At 37.9% G+C, this 19,304-nt stretch overlaps 1 protein-coding gene across 2 annotated transcripts in view; it reads left to right on the forward strand.

The window, feature by feature from the left end:
- The window catches only part of RAD21 (RAD21 cohesin complex component), a 49,954-nt gene that overhangs the window by 15,665 nt on the left and 14,985 nt on the right, over positions 1–19,304 (forward strand). Inside the window, exons 5-14 of one of the 2 annotated variants that reach the window (XM_047726260.1) lie at positions 1,377–1,483; positions 2,541–2,747; positions 3,196–3,321; positions 3,658–3,780; positions 5,665–5,888; positions 6,881–7,040; positions 7,460–7,608; positions 9,781–9,930; positions 11,815–11,898; positions 12,530–14,249. In XM_047726260.1, coding sequence (XP_047582216.1) covers positions 1,377–1,483; positions 2,541–2,747; positions 3,196–3,321; positions 3,658–3,780; positions 5,665–5,888; positions 6,881–7,040; positions 7,460–7,608; positions 9,781–9,930; positions 11,815–11,898; positions 12,530–12,721 — 1,522 coding nt within the window. In that variant the 3' untranslated portion in view covers positions 12,722–14,249. Of the gene's footprint in view, positions 1–1,376; positions 1,484–2,540; positions 2,748–3,195; positions 3,322–3,657; positions 3,781–5,664; positions 5,889–6,880; positions 7,041–7,459; positions 7,609–9,780; positions 9,931–10,823; positions 10,976–11,814; positions 11,899–12,529; positions 14,250–19,304 lie in introns of those variants that run through there. The other variant, XM_047726261.1, reaches the window with a different exon arrangement.

The raw sequence follows: 19,304 nt of genomic DNA on the forward strand, positions 1-19,304 counted from the left end.
TTTTTTTTTTTTAAGTAAACATAAGAGATAACTCTTTGAAGAGCAAGAAAAGGTCATTGTCACCACGTACATTTAAGAGGGGAAAGTTGTACAGAGAAGGCCATTATAGCAGAATACTGTAGTGTGTTTCCCTTTTCTTAAGTCTTCAAAACTCAGCTGTCTTTATATGACAGGGAATGTGCCTGTAATTTCCTGTGATTTAGTAGCACAACTGACAACCAAGAAACTCTCTATAACAGGCCCCCCTTTTTTTTTTGAGAAATTTCTCTGCTTCTTAAAATGATCTATGACTCCTATTTATGATTTATCTTGATATATGTGTGTGTGTTAATGTAGGTGCTATCTAGCTGCTTTTCCTCCCCCCCCCCCCTTGTAATATAGTTTTTAAAAGTTTTCATCACAGAAATTTAACAGCTAAAAAGTAGAAAGATTAGTGTTAGGAACCCCATGTACTGATCAACCAATTTCTTTAATTACTAATATGTTGCCAGTTTTATTTCATTAGTATTTCCACAACTCACCTTCCAACTCCCACTGGATTATTTTAAAGAATAGATATCTTACTTTCTTTGTAAATACTTCAGTATCTTTTTTTTTTTTTTTTTAAAGATTTTATTTATTTATTTGACAGAGAGAGATCACTAGTAGGCAGAGAGGCAGGCAGAGAGAGATTGGGAAGCAGGCTCCCTGCTGAGCAGAGAGCCCGATGCGGGGCTCGATCCCAGGACCCTGAGATCATGACCTGAGCCAAAGGCAGAGGCTTAACCCACTGAGCCACCCAGGTGCCCCTTCAGTATCTCTTTTGAAGGAATTTTCTAAATCTATCCATAACAGCCCACCTTTAAAATAAGTTACAATAATTCCTTAATGTAATATTCAGTCAGCATTCAGATAGCCCCAGTTGACACACAAGCTTTTCTTCAGTTTGTTTAAGTTAGAATCTCTATAAATTCTCCACACTGTATTTGGTTGATATGTCTCAGAAGTCTCTCATACTTTTACGCCATTTATGTTCTAAATTTGGCCAATGATAATTCCACATTGTTGCTTAATATTACATGTCTTTTATTTAATATTTTTAAACTGTATGAGATTAATTTGTTAGAGGAAGAAACAGTCTCAGAAAAGCTGGGTAACTTCAGCGTTCACACCACGACCCTGATGAAAACCCATACCTACCTGGACTGCATTTTTAAGTTTTCCTGTGTATAGTATATTACCTAGGTAGTGATTTCAAATATTAAGGCTTATAAACCATGGTGACTTTTGTATGTATGTTTTTTCCTTGTAGAGAGAATTAGGATTTTATATATATATATATATATACACATTGCAGTGAAATTTGAGATGAAAATGTATTTGAAATTCTTTTAAAGTGACATCGATGTGGCCCAGCAGTTCAGCCTGAACCAGAGTAGAGTGGAAGAAATAACCATGAGAGAAGAAGTTGGGAACATCAGTATTCTACAAGAAAATGATTTTGGTAATAGAGAAACAGATTACTAGCCATTAGCTAGTAATTTTAGAATTATGTTGCAGCACAACTAGTGATCTGGAAAGAAAACCCAGACATATGTTACATTCATGATGACAGAAGGACAAAATTTCATCTCAAGCTTTTTCATCAAGAAAAGAATTTGCCTTCCTACCAGTATATTAAGCATTAGTCATTTCCGTTTATGCACCAAATTTGAGTTTATTCTTTGCCTATTCCTGCTTCCCGTATAGTGATAGATCCTATATATGGATCTGTGTGAAAAGTCCCAGGTCTGAGGTAATGCCCATTTTTAAACTAATCACTTGGCAACAATTTTAGTATGTACCTACCTTGTTTTGTTTTTTTAAGATTTTATTTGTGAGAGTGGGTTGGGATGAGGTGGGGTGGGTTGGGATGCAGAGGGTGCCCCACACAGGGCCAATCCCAGGACTCTGGGTTCACAACCTGAGCCAAAGGCAGATGCTTGATTGAGCTACCCAAGTGCCCCATCTACTTTTTTTTTTTTAAGATTTTATTTATTTGTTTCACAGAGAGAGATCACAAGTAGATGGAGAGGCAGGCAGAGAGAGAGAGAGAGGGAAGCAGGCTCCTTGCTGAGCAGAGAGCCCAATGCGGGACTTGATCCCAGAACCCTGATCTCATGACCTGAGCCGAAGGCAGGGGCTTAACGTTAACACTGAGCCACCCAGCCCCCCCCCCCCATCTACTTCTTGAACAGTGTTTAAAACAGGTAGCCAAATTGTTTTCTTGATGAAAACACATAACAAAGTTTAAGTCTGAATGTTTATGCAATGTAACTTATAGACATATTTAAATTTATTTAGGATAGCCTAAATTTTAGTCTATGTTTGAATGGGCTATGTTTGAACGCCCCAGAATCAGTTTATAAAATAGAGATGCTATGGGTTTAAAGTTTTGAACTGGATGTTTTAATACTCAAAGGTAAATAAGGTTTCAGTTAGCAAATGTGACATTCCGATTATAATCATTAGCTGTTTTCTTTTATGATGTGTTTTTTCACTAACAACTAAAATTTGTTCAGGTGACTTTGGAATGGATGATCGTGAGATCATGAGAGAAGGAAGTGCTTTTGAGGATGATGACATGTTAGTGAGCACTAGCGCTTCTAACCTCCTGTTAGAGCCTGAACAGAGCACCAGCAATCTGAACGAGAAAATTAATCATTTAGAATATGAAGACCAATATAAAGATGACAATTTTGGAGAAGGAAATGATGGTGGCATATTAGGTAGGTGACAACAAGGTGATTATTCTAACATTTCTTTGTTCATTTGTTGTGTTTAAGAGAAGTCATGAATTCTGGGTTGTAAGCAGCTCTTCAGGTATACATGTGTGGATTGTGACTGGTTGATTTCATTCAAGTTCTCGTACAACTGTAGCCTAAAAATGTTACAACATTATTGCATTTTGGTAAAGGTGTTTGTCTCAGAGTTTTAAGTTTTACTAGTTCTTAAACTGTTCCATTTGTGTTTGATACCATATATTAAATATTTTAAATAGAGATGTGAGCTAGAAAATAGAATGTTTTCCCTATTCCATTATACTTTTGTATGCTACCTTGAAGAAAAAAAACTGAATACAAATTTTTAAATTGGGGTGATTTTAGTGTAATTTTCCCAGTGATTGGCTCTTCTAGCATTTCTTTTTCAAGTTCTAAATTTTATTCCCTATTTCAGATGACAAACTTATAAGTAATAATGATGGCGGTATCTTTGACGATCCCCCCGCCCTGTCTGAGGCAGGTGTGATGTTGCCAGAACAGCCGGCACATGATGATATGGACGAGGATGATAACGTATCAAGTAAGCGCTTTCTTGGTCAGTGATGTGGGCATGATTGTGTGCAGCTAAAAAGGTACTGAATGTAGAAGACCAAACCTGAAAGTTCCAGCTCTTAGTGAATTATAAATCTCCTTAAATACAGTGCTTAGGATCATTCTGATTCTCTTCAATGTTTAACCCTGCACTGCTCCCCCTTTTTTAGCCAATAGGTTCACCTCTGGAGAGCCTCCTTCATAATTAGAAAATGTTACTGGTACCACTGCGTTTCTTTATTTCTCAGAGGGATTTTTTTTTCCCCATTTGTAGGAGATGTATTACATATGCATGCCTTTTTTAACCAAATTTCTGTTTTTATAGTGGGTGGGCCTGATAGTCCTGATTCAGTGGATCCTGTTGAACCAATGCCAACTATGACTGATCAGACAACACTTGTTCCAAATGAGGAAGAAGCCTTTGCTCTGGAACCTATTGATATCACTGGTGAGCAAACAGACATTTTGACTTGTAAAATTCATAACATAAGGTCTTAATTCTGGCTCTTCTCTATTCTGTTACTCTTGTTTTAGATAGATCGCTAAGCTTCTTTCTCCTTTGTCAGTCATCTGTTATAGTCTTCAGTTACAAGCTAAGTATCTTAGAGAATACCTGTAGAAGTTGCTCTGAAATACAGAAGTATAGAACTAGGTTTTTTGCTGACCTTTATCTTGGTCTTTTGGAGTTCCCAAAATAACAGGTCCCATGTGTAAAAATAAGAAAACATTAGAAAACATTTTACAGTGAAGTAGGAGATGGACTGTTTGTTCCGAAGTTCTAGAATTTGTCTAATAGTTGGGCTACAATCAGGGAAAGCCTAAGAATGTTTTTCTAACTGGAAATTTGATAGATTTTAAAATCAGTGTTATAATTCTTTTAGACCTAGCAAAACGTACTGGGTTGCTGCTTCTCTGAAAGAAGCAAGATGTGTAATTTGGATGTGAAACTAAAATTTCTAGATGGTTTATGGGTACAGAATACTTATATTTCAGTTATACTTGAAATTAGAGTGTAATTCAAGATATAGTTAATACTTTTAAGTAGAACAAGACTAACTTTTTAGGTTTTCTCCTAGAATTTGATTATTAGAAATTGTGACTTGGGCTTCTTGCTTATAAAAAGTGTTTGCTAGGCACCTACTCTATTTAGAAACTAAATAACAATGAACAAGTCTTTATCCTCCTGGAACTTAAGTACTAATTAGTGGAGCATGTATAAGTAAATATGTACCATATTATGTGACAGATATTACAGGGAATGGTAAATGAGGCAGGATGGTGGATACATTGCGCTGTTTAAAATAGGATGATCAGACTTTGGTGGCCGTTTTAAGAACGTTGACTTTCAGAGAAGGATGGGAACTCAGAAGCTGGAGGATAGGGGTTGGGCAGAGGCTGTCACTGAATAACGTCTTTACCTGAATATTTTATGCAGAAAAATCTTTGGGCATATAACATTTCTGACAGGATGAAATCTTGAGGAACTTCTTGTATCTTAAGAAATTGAGACAATGCCGGGCGCCTGGGTGGCTCAGTGGATTAAAGCCTCTGCCCTCAGCTCGGGTCATGATCCCAGGGTCCTGGAATCAAGCCCCGTGTCAGGTTCTCTGCTCGGCAGGGAGCCTGCTTCCCTTCCTCTCTCTGCCTACTTGTGATCTCTGTCAAATAAATAAATAAAATCTTGGAAAGAAAAAAAAAAGAAATTGAGATAATGCTACCTACTTAGCAGTTTTAGTAAGGATTAGAAAGGAGTATACAATAAGTAACTAGGATGGAGTTCCACATCTATCTAAGGGGGTGTGGACTTTTTTTCACTTAATCTGCTTGTCCAACTGTCATATATGAATTGTAACTTTTCCACTAAAAATCATGGTAACTGCAACCATTTATGGAGAACTTCGTAAGTATTTTACAACTTCTTTGTAAAAAGGAAATAAAGAGATAAGCAAGATGAAGTTCATTTTTCTTAGTGGTCACTCAGGTGTAAGAAGTCATAAAACCCCAGACTTGAACCCAAATCTGAATCAGTGTGACATGTTTTATATTTATAGTATAAACTTACATGGGCAAAACATACTGGCTTTTACATTATTTTACTCATTTTTGCCCAAAGTCTGTATCTATTCATTAATTCAGCAGATTTTTATTGAGTACCTATTATATGCCCGCCTGTAGTCTACATGGAACTGCAGAAACATCAGTTAAAACGGACTCTCCCCTCTTAAAGCTTTTCTACCAGGTATACAGAAAAGTAGGGATACAATGAGACCAGGTCTCTAGGTTTCATGATGGCCTCATGGGAAAATGACCTTATTTTCTTCTGTCATTCCAGTCAAAGAAACAAAAGCCAAGAGGAAGAGGAAGCTGATTGTTGACAGTGTCAAAGAGTTGGATAGTAAGACAATTAGAGCTCAACTTAGTGATTATTCTGATATTGTTACTACTTTGGATCTGGCACCACCCACCAAGAAATTGATGATGTGGAAAGAGACAGGGGGAGTGGAAAAACTCTTCTCCTTACCTGCTCAGCCTTTATGGAACAACAGACTACTGAAGGTAATACAGTTTGCAGAATTTTTTTTTTCTATATATATTTGGCCATTTTTTAAAACTAAACTCTTAAAACATATTTGACATTTTTGATCAGGTATTTTCAACTATGTGTGGCACGTTTTTTAAATTAAATCACAGTATAAGATCCTGCTGATACCTGTATTTTTAAATGTAGAAGGAATTTTTTCTATACTAAAAGCCATTGAAGTTTTTAATACTTATTCTCCCTTTTCAACCTCTCTATAATGAATTACTCTACCATTGCCTTAGTGTACACTGTGCTTCAAGTCTGCAGTCTTTAGATCTTGCTTTCTAGAAAGCTAAACCGTGAAGTGGTTCTCCTTTTTTCCACAATAAAGAATTCTCTGGCTTTATGAGAATCATTTTTCACCCATAAGCCCTTTTCTGCTCACTTTTAAGTTCCAGACTATTTCAAAACAAGGTTCTGAAGTGAAGAACTGAGCAAAGCAGTCTGTGAGCTTTTTATTCTGAAGTTGAAATACGCATAGAAACGGGATTCTACTGTAGACTTTATATGATTGTTCTTCTAATAAATAGTAATCATTTGGAAGAAAGTCTTTAAACTATTTCTTTGACTCACTGATCTCATTGGAAGTACATCAAAATGTGGAAAAAACCATTTCTATGAAGATTTTCATTACATTGCTTGCAATTAAACTAAAAAAAATGGAATCAAATGTGATATATACACACATATAGATAAGTGTATCTCCACTCTGGAATATTATGCAGTCATTAATTATTAAAAGTGGTAGTTAACAAGATTTCCATACCATTAAGTGAAAAAACATGTAAAACTACTTCATACGATTCCATTAGATGGAGTTTTAAGTGTGTGAATATGAAAATAAACTGCAAGAAATTTAAAATTTTCATGTTATCTTCAGGTTACAAGACAGTGGATAATTTCATTTACTTTTGACTTCAGTGTGATTTATTTTTATAATTGAGATTTTTTTTTTTTTTTTAAATAGCTCTTTACACGCTGTCTTACACCACTAGTACCAGAAGATCTTAGAAAAAGGAGGAAAGGAGGAGAGGCTGATAATTTGGATGAATTTCTCAAAGAATTTGAAAATCCAGAGGTTCCCAGAGAGGACCAGCAGCAGCAGCACCAGCAGCGTGATGTTATCGGTGTGTTCTATTGGAAGAGTTCCCCGAGGAAGTTTAAATGAGCATTTGGCTTAAGATTTTACCTGTATATTGCTAGAGTAAGAGAAATCAGGAACAAAGGAGTATACTCAAATTTTCAGACAGGGAAGTAATTTGACTGCTTTGTTAAGTAGCTTTCTGTTTTCGGAAAGGTTTAAAGATTAGGACTGGCTGAGTAATCTGCTAAGAGGATTATCCTGCATTAGATTACAGGTGGTAGAATTTTGCCCTTTTCCATCTTTTATGTGTTTTATTACAAATTGAGTAATCTTTGCAGAGGTTAAATTTTTATTTGGCCTCCTTCATTAGAGAAAGTACTTTTGTCTTAATGCATTAGTATTAAATTCTGAAATACTGTTAAAGACCATATAATTCATGTCTCTTCATATGACTAATTGCAGATGAGCCCATTTTGGAAGAGCCAAGCCGCCTCCAGGAGTCCGTGATGGAGACCAGCAGGACCAACATGGATGAGTCAGCCATGCCTCCACCACCTCCTCAGGGAGTCAAGCGAAAAGCAGGACAAATTGATCCAGAGCCTGTGATCCCTGTAAGTAAGCACATCAGTCATCAAGAATTTTACATCCCTTGTAATAGTATTATCTTAAGGAGCCCTTTTGAAATATTTTGGTTGAGGAAAAAATTGACAAGGAATAGGTATGGAGAGAAATAATGGCAGCCAAGGATGTGAACACAGTTGTGCCCTGAGGGAGAAAAGATATTCCAGGAGTTTGAGCCTTCTTAGTCTTGTTTCAGGGTGGCCTAATGTGACCATCCTTGTCTAATGTGGAATCCTTGAGTCTAAACTTGGTTCCATTTTAGCTCAAGGTGAATCTGACAATTTTAGATAACGATGAAAAACAATATAAAGAACCTATTAATTTCTTCAAGCATGTCATGAGTTAAATAACAACATAGACTATCCCACTTTTTAATTAACACCTAGTTTGTTTGTTTGTTTGGTTTGGTTTTTTTTAAGATTTTATTTATTTATTTGACAGACTGGGGACCACAAGTAGGCAGGGAGAGAGGAGAGAGGAAGGGAAGCAGGCTACCTGCCGAGCTGAGAGCCTGATGCGGGGCTCGATCCCAGGACCCTGGGATCATGACCTGAGCTGAAGGCAGAGAGACTTTAACCCACTGAGCCACCCAGGCGCCCCCACCTCGTTCCTTTTTAAAAAAATACTGGTTTTCCTTGTCAGCAAGATGGAATATTTTTTCTCCAGTCTTAATGAGATGAAATATAACATCATACTAGTTTATGGTGTACAACATAATGATGTGATATTGTAGGATCATTTCACAATGTGTGTGTGTGTATAACATCTGTCGCTTTACATATTACATTTTTTTTTCTTGTGTTGAGAACCTTCAAGATCTTAGCAACTTTCAAGTATATGATATAGTATTAACTATAATCACCATATGGTGTATTAGATCCCCAGAATTTAGAAATGGAAGTATCTTTCTAACCCCTAGTAACCACTTCTGCACTCTGCTTTTATGAGTTTTGTTTTGTTTTTTTTTTAGATTCTGCGTAAGTGGTACCATATATATTTGTCTTCTGTTTCACCTGTACTGCCTTCCGAGTCTATCCATGTCGTCCCACTTGCTTATTATTTTTTACTCTTGCCTTCGCTGTCAAATCCAAAAATCATTACCAATACTTATTTTGAGGAGCTTACCTGTCCTAGTTGTTTTATGGTGTCGGGTCTTACATTTAAGTTTTTAATCCATTTTGGGTTGATGTTCATGTATGGTGTAAAATAGTGTTCCAGTTTTCCCAGAACCATTATTGAAATAAGATTTCCCCATTGCGTGGGTCAATTCCCCAGCTCTCTATTCTGTTGCAGGTTCCTGCAACATGAGACAGTTTTAGGCTACCTTACTGATTAATCAGAATATACTTGTCAAATTGCTTAAAAAAAAAAAAAGGTAAAGCAACATCAGGCTACTTCATGCAGACTTTCTACCATGAAGTTCACTTAGGGTCGGAAAACTAAACTACAAAGGAAGTAAGGTCTGGTGTAAGGCTTCCCAATCTTAAATTTCTAGAATAACCTTGGGCTCTTGGTTCAGCCTTCCATCAAGAGGTATAGGCTGAAGATTCTTCTGTAATTTTAAGAACTATTTTTTCTATGCCCTCTGGTGGTAGAATTGTCCAAAAGAGCATCTTTTTGTATGCGCTCAGGAATCGGGGTGGGGACAGGTAATGAGTAGGTTACTCCAGTATCACAGTCCTGGAAGAACTTGTTTTTTAACATTCTCAGCTGTTTATATTAAGCCTGAAAGGAAGAATTCAAGAAATGGACTCAGAAAAATGGTCTCCTCATTCCTATTATTTGCTGCCATAAGAGCTCCTAGGCTCTGATTTAGAGCCCAAGCTTAGTTGTGATAGCCTTAGGGCAGTTTCAGGCAGTAATGGTTGACAGTACAAGCTATTTAATGTTAAAGCCTTTTTGCATTGTTAGTGGTTGGTTCTGTTCTGTGGTTTTTCCTAAAATGCTGCTACAGAAAGTTTGGGTGTTTTTTTCTGTTTGTACTTTTTCTTGTCATTTACAAATTTCTCACATACACTTTATAACCCTTCGGTTTCTTCAAGTATAAGAACAAAACACTTCTGTTAATTAAATTCTTCTGTAAGAACAACAAGATATAATCAGTTTTTGATTGTGAGAAGGTACGGCAGCATGACCCCAGTATTTCTTCCCCTTGCTGTAAGCCCCAGCAGGTAGAGCAGGTGGAAATGCCCCCTGTAGAGCTGCCCCCTGAGGAGCCTCCGAACATCTGTCAGTTAATTCCGGAGTTAGAACTTCTGCCAGAGAAAGAGAAGGAGAAAGAGAAGGAGAAAGAAGATGATGAAGAGGAGGAGGTAAGGAAACACTGTCAAGGAGACTTGAGGAATAAATGCCATCCCAGGTTTAACGCTGATCTTCAGCCCATTGTCTTTTACGTTCATAGTGGAGCCAAGTAGTTGATGTTGAACATCACAGTGATGAAAGATGTTCAGACAGAAACAAAATTTAACCAAATTCTTAATGATTTAGATCATTATTAACAACATCAAATTTTATGCTGTGCTGTAACTCATTGGCTTCTTTCTGGGCTTTTGAAGGACATAGGACTGTGCCCCTTCACTGATTTCTTAGTTGACTTCTTGATTGTAGCTGATTTTATTATTTGGTGGCCAATTTATACTGATTTTTTAGCATCTGCCTCTGGTCTGACATCTCACTGTGTGCCTGGAAATCTGATCACCATTTTCCATTGGTAGGAGGTTTGTTTTCATTAGACTGGGGTGAGATGTGACTTGGCTAAAATAGATTGAGTAAAGGTTTGAATGGCTTTTATTTTTTTTAAATAAAGGCACTTTTGCAATGGATTTCCTTTTCAGGGCCCTTATTTGGCTGTTCAAGGTCTTCCCCCGCCCTCCTTTTTTCAGGATCTTTATTTAAATGTAAAAACATTAAAATATTTTCTAGGAAGCATTGAATCTATTTAAAATTCTATTAAGACTAAAGGTTGTGGACTGGGTACCTATTTTCATTAGTATCCATTTGTATTCGTAATTTATTATGGCAGCCATAGATTTTACAGCCATTTATTACTGGAATACTATGGGTTTTTTTAAAGTCAAAATTTAGCCCCAGAGCTTCTCTAGTCTAAGGTATGCCATTATCTCAGACTTAGTGTTGAATCAGTTTTAAAATTGTTAAGCTTTCTATTGTGTATGAATCCCTTAACTCCTGGCTCTTTGAAATATGGCATGTAGTTCCAGCACGGTATGGAAACATCTCAGCTCTTGCTCTATGCCAACTTCAGAATTTAGAAAGTCATTTAGAAGGCAAGTCTTGTAGGGCACTGGGAGCTGGGCAGCTCAGTAAAATCAAGTATTATGGATTATAGCCCCCCCTTTATTTACTTTTTTTTTTTTTTTTTAAGAATTTATTTATTGATTTGACAGAGAGAGATCACAAGTAGACAGAGAGGCAGGCAGAGAGAGGGAAGCAGGCTCCCTGCCGAGCAGAGAGCCCGATGCGGGACTTGATCCCAGGACCCTGAGATCATGACCTGAGCCGAAGGCAGTGGCTTAACCCACTGAGCCACCCAGGCGCCCTAGCGCCCCCTTTAAGAGATTTTAGTTATTAGAGAGAGAGGGAGAAGACAACAGTCTGCTCAGCAGGGAGCCCGAGTGGGACTCGATCCCAGAACTCTGGGACCATGACCAGGGCCAAAGGCAGGTACTTAACCAGCTGAGTTACCCAGGCACCCCTATACCTCATTTCTCTTAATACTCGTCTGCTAATCTGAGCTTTTCAATGATTGGGATCTGCCAGAATATAAATCATCTAGAAAATCATGCTCCTAGAAAAAATACAGATACATTCAGTGGAAATAAGCAGTGTGCTTAGTGGCATAAGTTGATTTATATCCAACATAATTACCTTAACGGGGGCCAGTCAGTAACCAATAGCTCATCACCCAGCAGTAGTCCAGGGCCCATGTGGTATAGACCACACACATCCTTTATAGAACAGTATAGAATCATATATTCAGCCAAATGTTTGCATGCCGATACAGAAGACTTTCTTCTGTAATTTAATAAAGACAAGCTTCAGAGTTCGTACTGGGTGCTAAGAGATTTACAGTTTTCTATTATTCAGAGTACACAATTTAAGTTTTAGGACGTACGGCAATAGTTCATTTTGCAATAGACGGCTTTTGTCAGCTTTTTTATGTGTTGGGAACATTTCAGGATGAAGATGCTTCCGGAGGTGATCAGGATCAAGAAGAAAGAAGATGGAACAAAAGGACTCAGCAGATGCTTCATGGGCTTCAGGTAGGTGTACCAGTCCTGACTGAGACTTCAGCAAAGACTTAGCATCACTCCCTTAAAAAAATAGCGACATGCTGAGACCAGAAAGCCTACTTTCCCAGCACTGTGTATTTTAACACATAAATTGGTAGGCCCAGAGTAAGCCTGGAGAGCATCCAGGTGAATACTTTGCTGTGGTTATGCTGCAAAGGGAAGTTGTGGTGGTTTATAGGACACCTTTGTGTGTCTACATCTTGGTTTTCATTGAACATATTTAATATGTTGAATCATTAAATTTGTCAAGTCATACAGATGAAATATTTTGAGCATCTGATATACCAGGCAAGTTGTTCAGGGTTTCCCAAAATAGAGTTAAAGGATAGTTGGATTTTTAAAATAAGCTGAAATTTTAGAACTGTATGTGTTCAGTTTTACTATTACTATCACTTTTGTAGGAATGTTATTCCTTGGATCTTTGATTTTAGATAAGCCGTAATATACTTTGCCCCATTACCTTCAGACTGTTCAAAAAGTCCACTCCCAGCAGAATATACAGTGTACTTCTTCTGGTATCCAAAATTGGCACCTTTTTAAAATTACCACTTTACTACTGTGAGATTACTTTGATTTCATTCTTCCTTTGGTTTTATTTCAGCGAGCTCTTGCTAAAACTGGAGCTGAATCCATCAGTTTGCTTGAGTTATGTCGAAACACAAACAGAAAGCAAGCTGCAGCGAAATTCTACAGCTTCTTGGTTCTTAAAAAGCAGCAAGCTATTGAGCTGACGCAGGAAGAACCATACAGTGACATCATTGCAACGCCTGGACCAAGGTTCCACATTATATGAGCAGCTAGAAGCATTATAGCTAGTGTGCATTTCACTAGTGTATACGAATCGCCCCCATGTGTAGGGCACACAAAACCCTTTGAGGAAATTTAGATTTTTGTCTGTACAAAGTCTCTGCCTTCTTCTTCATTTTTTTCCAGTATTTTATCAATTTCATCTTTAAGGGAAACTGCTTATATGGATGTGTTTGTGTTCTGATGGAGAAAACAGGCACACCCAAGGACCTGGAAGATCATTTTAACAGTTGAGAACAGATGTGTGCAATATTGGCGCATGTAAATGTCGAGTAGCAGTTGAAAATCAGGATTTTTATCATAGTTCTCCATCACCGCATTGGAAAGGAAAACATGTCAGGGAAAAAAAGTTTGACAATTAAGTGTGAGTCTTTGAGAGAAATAAGTCGTCTTTTCCCACTAGTAACACTGGCAGTCTTGTTAACAGCTGTTTGGGGGATGGTGCCCAAAACAGACTGTCCTCTTGAGATACTATTTTAAAGTGTAATTCCGTAATGACCAAGAGGGTGTGTGAAACTGTGCTGTCAACTAAACCCCTTCAGCTACAGAATGATAGGCCTTGGTTTAAAATATTCTTTGGTAAGTCATTCCATTTGAAACTTTTTAATGAACCTGACTATCCTAAAATCTGTTGTTTTGTTTTAGGACGCTCTAAAATGAGCAGAAGTAGACTTTTTAGAGTAGAATATAAAAACGTTTATAACTTTACAGAAGCTCTAAATCAAAGTTTTAAAAAGATGTTTGGATATATTTGAGTACTCAGATCATGAAAATGGAAATTGCTCTGCCAACTAAAAGGACAGACTGATGGGAAATGAGACACCTGGTTGACTTAACCCTTAAGCAGACAATGCTGTTAATAACTAATGGCTTCTCTGATATTTATTATAAGTTTTAGTACTGATCTTTTCCCAATGCTGCACACTCCTGTGTTTGAAACTATTTTAATGGCTTTGCAACAGCAATCCTATATCCAGTTTCCTATAATTTAAGAAAAGCACCCAAATAAAGGCTTTATTATTAACAGACCAGGTAGCACCAGAAATTATGTGACTGTTATGATTATCAGAACATGTCTTAACTTTTTAGGGCAAAATTACTCACACACTGAAAGTTCTAGCTTAAGTGTTGGCACTTTTGTGGGAAAAAAAAAATCACTTTTGAAACTCAGACTTCAGTGTATACCCAGTAATTTTAAATTATGTGAAGTGTTTTAAATTAGTGAACTCGTAATTACTGTTTTGGTGATTCAGTTTCTTGAGAATGGTAAGTGTATAAAATTACTATTGCAGCTTTATTTTCAATATGTGCCTGTAAACCATGGATTTTTCTCCCTTTGTAAAAAGTTATTTGTAGATAATTGAATGTTTGATTATAGAAAGGTCATTAGTTTCTTGTTAACACATTTTGTTAGTCTGGTTTTGTTGCTTATCGGGTTTAATATTGTTCTTGAAAATAGTTGATGCTATGTTATGTATAACTTTTCTAATAAAAGTTGTGGTATAAGCTGTAAATTTTGGACTGTTGAGAAGTTGGTTGATGGTGTTCCCCCAGGAAAATGTTAACGAGGCGTCATCCGTTGTTTGCCATATCTAGAGTAATTGTCCATACAGATAGTAAGTGAATTTTTCCAAGAAGTCTTAGGTTAAAAAAAGAAAGACTGGTATAGCTTTTAAAGAAGAGCCACGTGATCTGAAACTTTGATAGTATGTTCTAATACACATCATCAAAGGTACAGATCTAAGATTACAATGGAAGTAACAAATGGCTGGTCCTGAGGAATCTTGGGGGTACAGATCTATCCCTATAACTGCCAAGTACCCACAAATTATGACGTGCCTGTCAGTGTAGCCAGTGAGCATGTACTGGAAATTTCTGGGTCTGAGAAGCCTACTGCAAGCTGGGGCATTCAGCAACTGAGAATGTACCTTCCTGGGCCTTTAAGCCTTATCTTACTCCAAACCGAGCGCCTTAAGACACTAAGACTTAATGCTTACGATATAGTAAAGCTTATGGGATACCTGGGTCACTCCTTGGGTTAAGCCTCTGCCTTCAGCTCAGGTCCTGATCCTGGTGCCCTGGGGTCAAGTCCCGCATCCGGCTCCTGCTCAGCTTCTCCTGTTTACTCTCTCTCTCTCAAATAAATCAATCTTAAAAAAAAAAAAAAAAAAAAAAAACAGCTCTAGAACTCCACAGAACAGCAGGGGAGCTGCTGTAACTGAAGTCAGATTGGAAAGCACCATGGCTTCATGGTTTACATTTGCCCTACACTTTGATAGGGTGGTCAGGAGGTAGGGTCTGGGTGCCCTAGCCAGCTTAGCCACCTCAGTGAGCAGAGCCCCCTAGTCTGCACCAACCCCAGCCAACTCACCAACACACCCAGGGGTGGCACACATGAGGATACGCCTGATCATGACTTGGGCTTCAGGCCCCTTCTCGGGAAGCGGCAGCAAAGAGCACTCTGGGACCTCCCAGTCACTCCAGCTGCCTTACCAGATTACCCTCTGTGCAGAGCACCTCAGGAACCCCCAGCCCATGCCCACCTTGATTCCAGCCACCCTGCCAGGGTGCCCCCTGTGCAAAACATCCCAGGAAATCTGGGCCCCTAACAGCCTCAGCTCCAGCGGCCCCACCATGGCACTCCTTGCGCTGAGGATCCCAGGAGGATCCCAGGACATGCCAGCATGCACCCACTTCAGCTTAAGCTGTCCTTCCAAGACATCCTCTGCACAGAGTCCCACGATCACCATGACTCATGCCCATTTTAGCTACATCATGCCAGGGTGCCCCCTGTACAGATGACCCCAAAGCCCCCTCCAGCTACACTGCAAAGGCACCCTCTGCACAGAGAGCCCCAGAACACTCTGGCTTACACCCACTTCGGTTACAGCTAGCCTGCCAATGTGCCCTCTGCACATAGAGCCTTGGGCCCCTCAGCTAGTACCCACTTTTTGGCTTTAACCTGTCCTGACCGGGGAACTTTTGTGCAGAGAGCCCTAGAACTCCCTAGCTTAAACACATTTAAGCTTCAGCTGTCCTGCCAGAGAATTCACTAAGCAGAGAGTGTCAGGACCAGTTCATCCCATGCCCACTTCAGCTCCAGCCATCCCCCTAGGGAAGCCCCAGCACAGAGTGCTCCAAGACTCAGTCCACAACAGCCACAGCTCTAGCCAGCCAGTAAAAGCCTTCCGGCGCACACAGTCTACGGACGACCATACACAAGACCATTCTTTGAAGTTTAGGGGAACTGTTGCACTTAATTCACAGAAACGAACACAGAAAGCTCAAATGGAGAGACAGAAATACGCTCCAAACAACAGAACAAAACCTCACAAAAAACTAAATGAATCAGATAAGCAATATGCCTGAAAAAGAGTTAAGTGATCTTAAAGATGCTTGCTGGAGTGGAGAAAAGAGTGGTAGAATTCAATAGGAGCTTCAACAAAGAGAAAATATAGAAAAGAATCGGAGCTGAAGAATAAAAAAACTGAGTGAAAAGTACACTGGAGGGAATCAACAGTAGATTAACAGATGCATAACAGATATGTTAAGTGATTTCTTGGACAACACTGAGAGAACAAACATTCACATGTTTGTGATCCCAGACACAGAAGAAAGAAATCCCAGAAACAGAAGAAAGAGAAAAAGGAGAAAACTAACTTAATAAATTATAGCTGAAAATTTCACTAACCTTAGGTAAGAAAAGACATCTTGTTCAGGAAACAGAGTTCCAAACAAGATGAATCCAAGGAGATCCACACTACAACACATAACAATTAAAATGTCAGTGATTAAAGATAAAGAGAAATTTTAAAGCAGTAAGAAGGAAAATGTTACATGCAAAGGGAACCCCATAAAACTATCTGCTAATCTTTCAGCAGAAACTTTTCAGGCCAAAAGGGAGTAGAATGATAACATTCAAAGTGCTGGGAGGAAAAAACTTATATAACCAAGATAACTGGGAATATTTGACCTGGCAAGATTCAGAACTGAAGGGTTGAGATAGAGTTTCTCAGGCAAACAAAAGTCAAAAGAGTTCATCACCACTAAATTGGCTTTATAAGAAATGTCAAAGGGACTCTCCATACTTAGACATAATAAAAATATGAATAAAAAGAAAATATGACAACATACATATAAAATATAGAGAGGTGAGTAAAAAAAAAATTTAGAATATGTTTGAATTTAAATAGCTACGAACTTAATGAAGACTGCTATGTACTTAAAATGTTATGTATGAACCTTATGGTAACCCAAAACTAATAATAGACAAAAAAAAAAAGTTATACACGCACACACACATACACACAAAAAAGCCAGGCATGACACTGCAGAAAGCCATCAATTACAAAGGGAGGGAAAAGGAAGAGCGAGAACTACAAAAACACCCAGAAGATGTCAACAAAACACCAATAAGTATATATGCAGTGATAATTACTTTAAATGTAATTGGTCTAAATGTTTCATTCAAAAGACAGAGTGGAGAATGGATTTTTAAAAGCAGGACCCATCTACATGCTACCTACAAAAGACCCACTTTAGACCTAAAGACACAAACACATGGAAAGTGAAGGGATGAAAAAAGATACTCCATACACGTGAAAGCAGGGAAAAAAATAGGCCAAGGTAGCAATACTTCTATCAGAGAAAATACATTACATAATGCATTACATAATGATAAAGGGACCAAAGGCATTACATAATGATAAAGGGACAATCCAACAAGAGGACATAACAAAAAATATCTATCCACCCATCATGGGAGAACCTAAATACATAAAGCAAAAGTTAACAGACGTAAAGAGAGAAATTGACAGTAATAAAATAGTAGTACAGGATTTTAACACTCCACAAAACAATGGAGAGATTTGCCAGGAAGAAAATCAATAAGGAAATGGTCTTTGAGTGACACATTAGACCAAATGGACATAACATATATATATATAGAACATTCCATCCCAAAACAACACAATATACATTCTTTTCAAGTACATATGGACATTCTCCTGGATAGATCATGTTAGACCACAAAATAAGTCTCAAAAAATTTATATGTGAACCACACTAATGCCACCTGAGACAAATCTACCACAGGGAACTTTCTGTGACCAGAAATCTCAAATACAGCTCCCTCCACCCTGATTCTTTTTGTTTCACCACACCCAGATCAAGGCATAATGTCCTTGATCGGCTCCAGAGATAAGACTATGATACACATCTATTCTTAAACATTCTCTGGTGCGGTGTTTCCCCAGCATGTACTCCCAGACTCTAGGGCTGTTAAGGGAGGTGAGGTTACAGAGATCTACTTGTCTTGCCGCCATCGAAGACCTGCTCCTGTCCATAAGTCCCCTTAATAAACCATATTTCATCACTCTGGATTTGTCAGACTTCTTCAGTCTTCATCTCCTTTAGCCTTTAGAGGTCATTTTACATATACCTCCCTTTCACGGAACACCTTAAGGAGACTGAAATCCTATCATTCATCTTTTCCAAAGACAACAGTATAAAACTAGAAATCAATTCTAAGAAAAAAAACCTGGAAAAAACACAAACACATGCCATCTAAGCAAGATGCTACTAAACAATAAATTGATCAACCAAGAAATCAAAGGGGAGACCAAAAAATACATGGAGACAAATGAGAACGAAAATACAACAGTCCAAAAGTTTGAGGATGCAGCAAGAACAGTTCTAAGAGGAATATTTATAGAAATACAGGTCTACCTCAAGAAACAAAAATCTCAAAGCAATTTAACCTTACTAGAAACTAGAAAACTAGAAAAAACTAGAAAAAGAAAACAAAGCCCAAGGGGAGTACAAGAAAGGAAGTGATATAGATCAAAACATGAATAAATGAAATAGAGACTAAACAAACATCAGAAAATATCAGTGAAACCAAGAGCTAATTTGAAAAGATAAAATTAATAAACATAGAAATAGGTACATTGAGAAAAAAAAGAACACAAATAACTAAAATCAGAAATGAAGGAGAAGTAACAATCAATACCACAGAAGTACAAAGAATTATAAGAGATTTTTAAGAAAAAGATTTTTATGAAAGATTCTTACAAAAAAATAAAATATTCTTATGAAAAATCATATGCCATCAAACTGGACAACCTAGAAGAAATTAATAAATTCCTAGAAACACACTGTCTTCCATCTGAATGAGAAAGAAATAGAAAATCTGAACAGAATGATTCCTAGTAACAAATTGAATCACTAATCAAACTACTAACAAACAAAAGTCCAGGGCAGATGGATTCACAGGTGAATTCTACCAAACATTTAAAGAAGAGTTAGGGGTGCCTGAGAGGCTCAGGTCATGATCCCAGGGTCCTGGGATCGAGCCCTGCCTGCCTTGAGCCACCTGCTCAGCAAGCCTCCTTCTCCCTCTCCCTCTGCCTGTTGCTCTCCCTGCTGTATTCTCTCCATCAAATAAATAAACAGAATTTTTAAAAATAGAGTTCATAGCTATAAACTATAAACTCAGACTATTCTAGAAAATAGAAGAGGAAGGAAAGCTTCCAAATACATTCTATGAGGCCAGCATTACCCCAATACCA

This window comes from Lutra lutra, chromosome 4, assembly GCF_902655055.1.
Source record: "Lutra lutra chromosome 4, mLutLut1.2, whole genome shotgun sequence".
Classification (NCBI taxonomy): domain Eukaryota; kingdom Metazoa; phylum Chordata; class Mammalia; order Carnivora; family Mustelidae; genus Lutra; species Lutra lutra.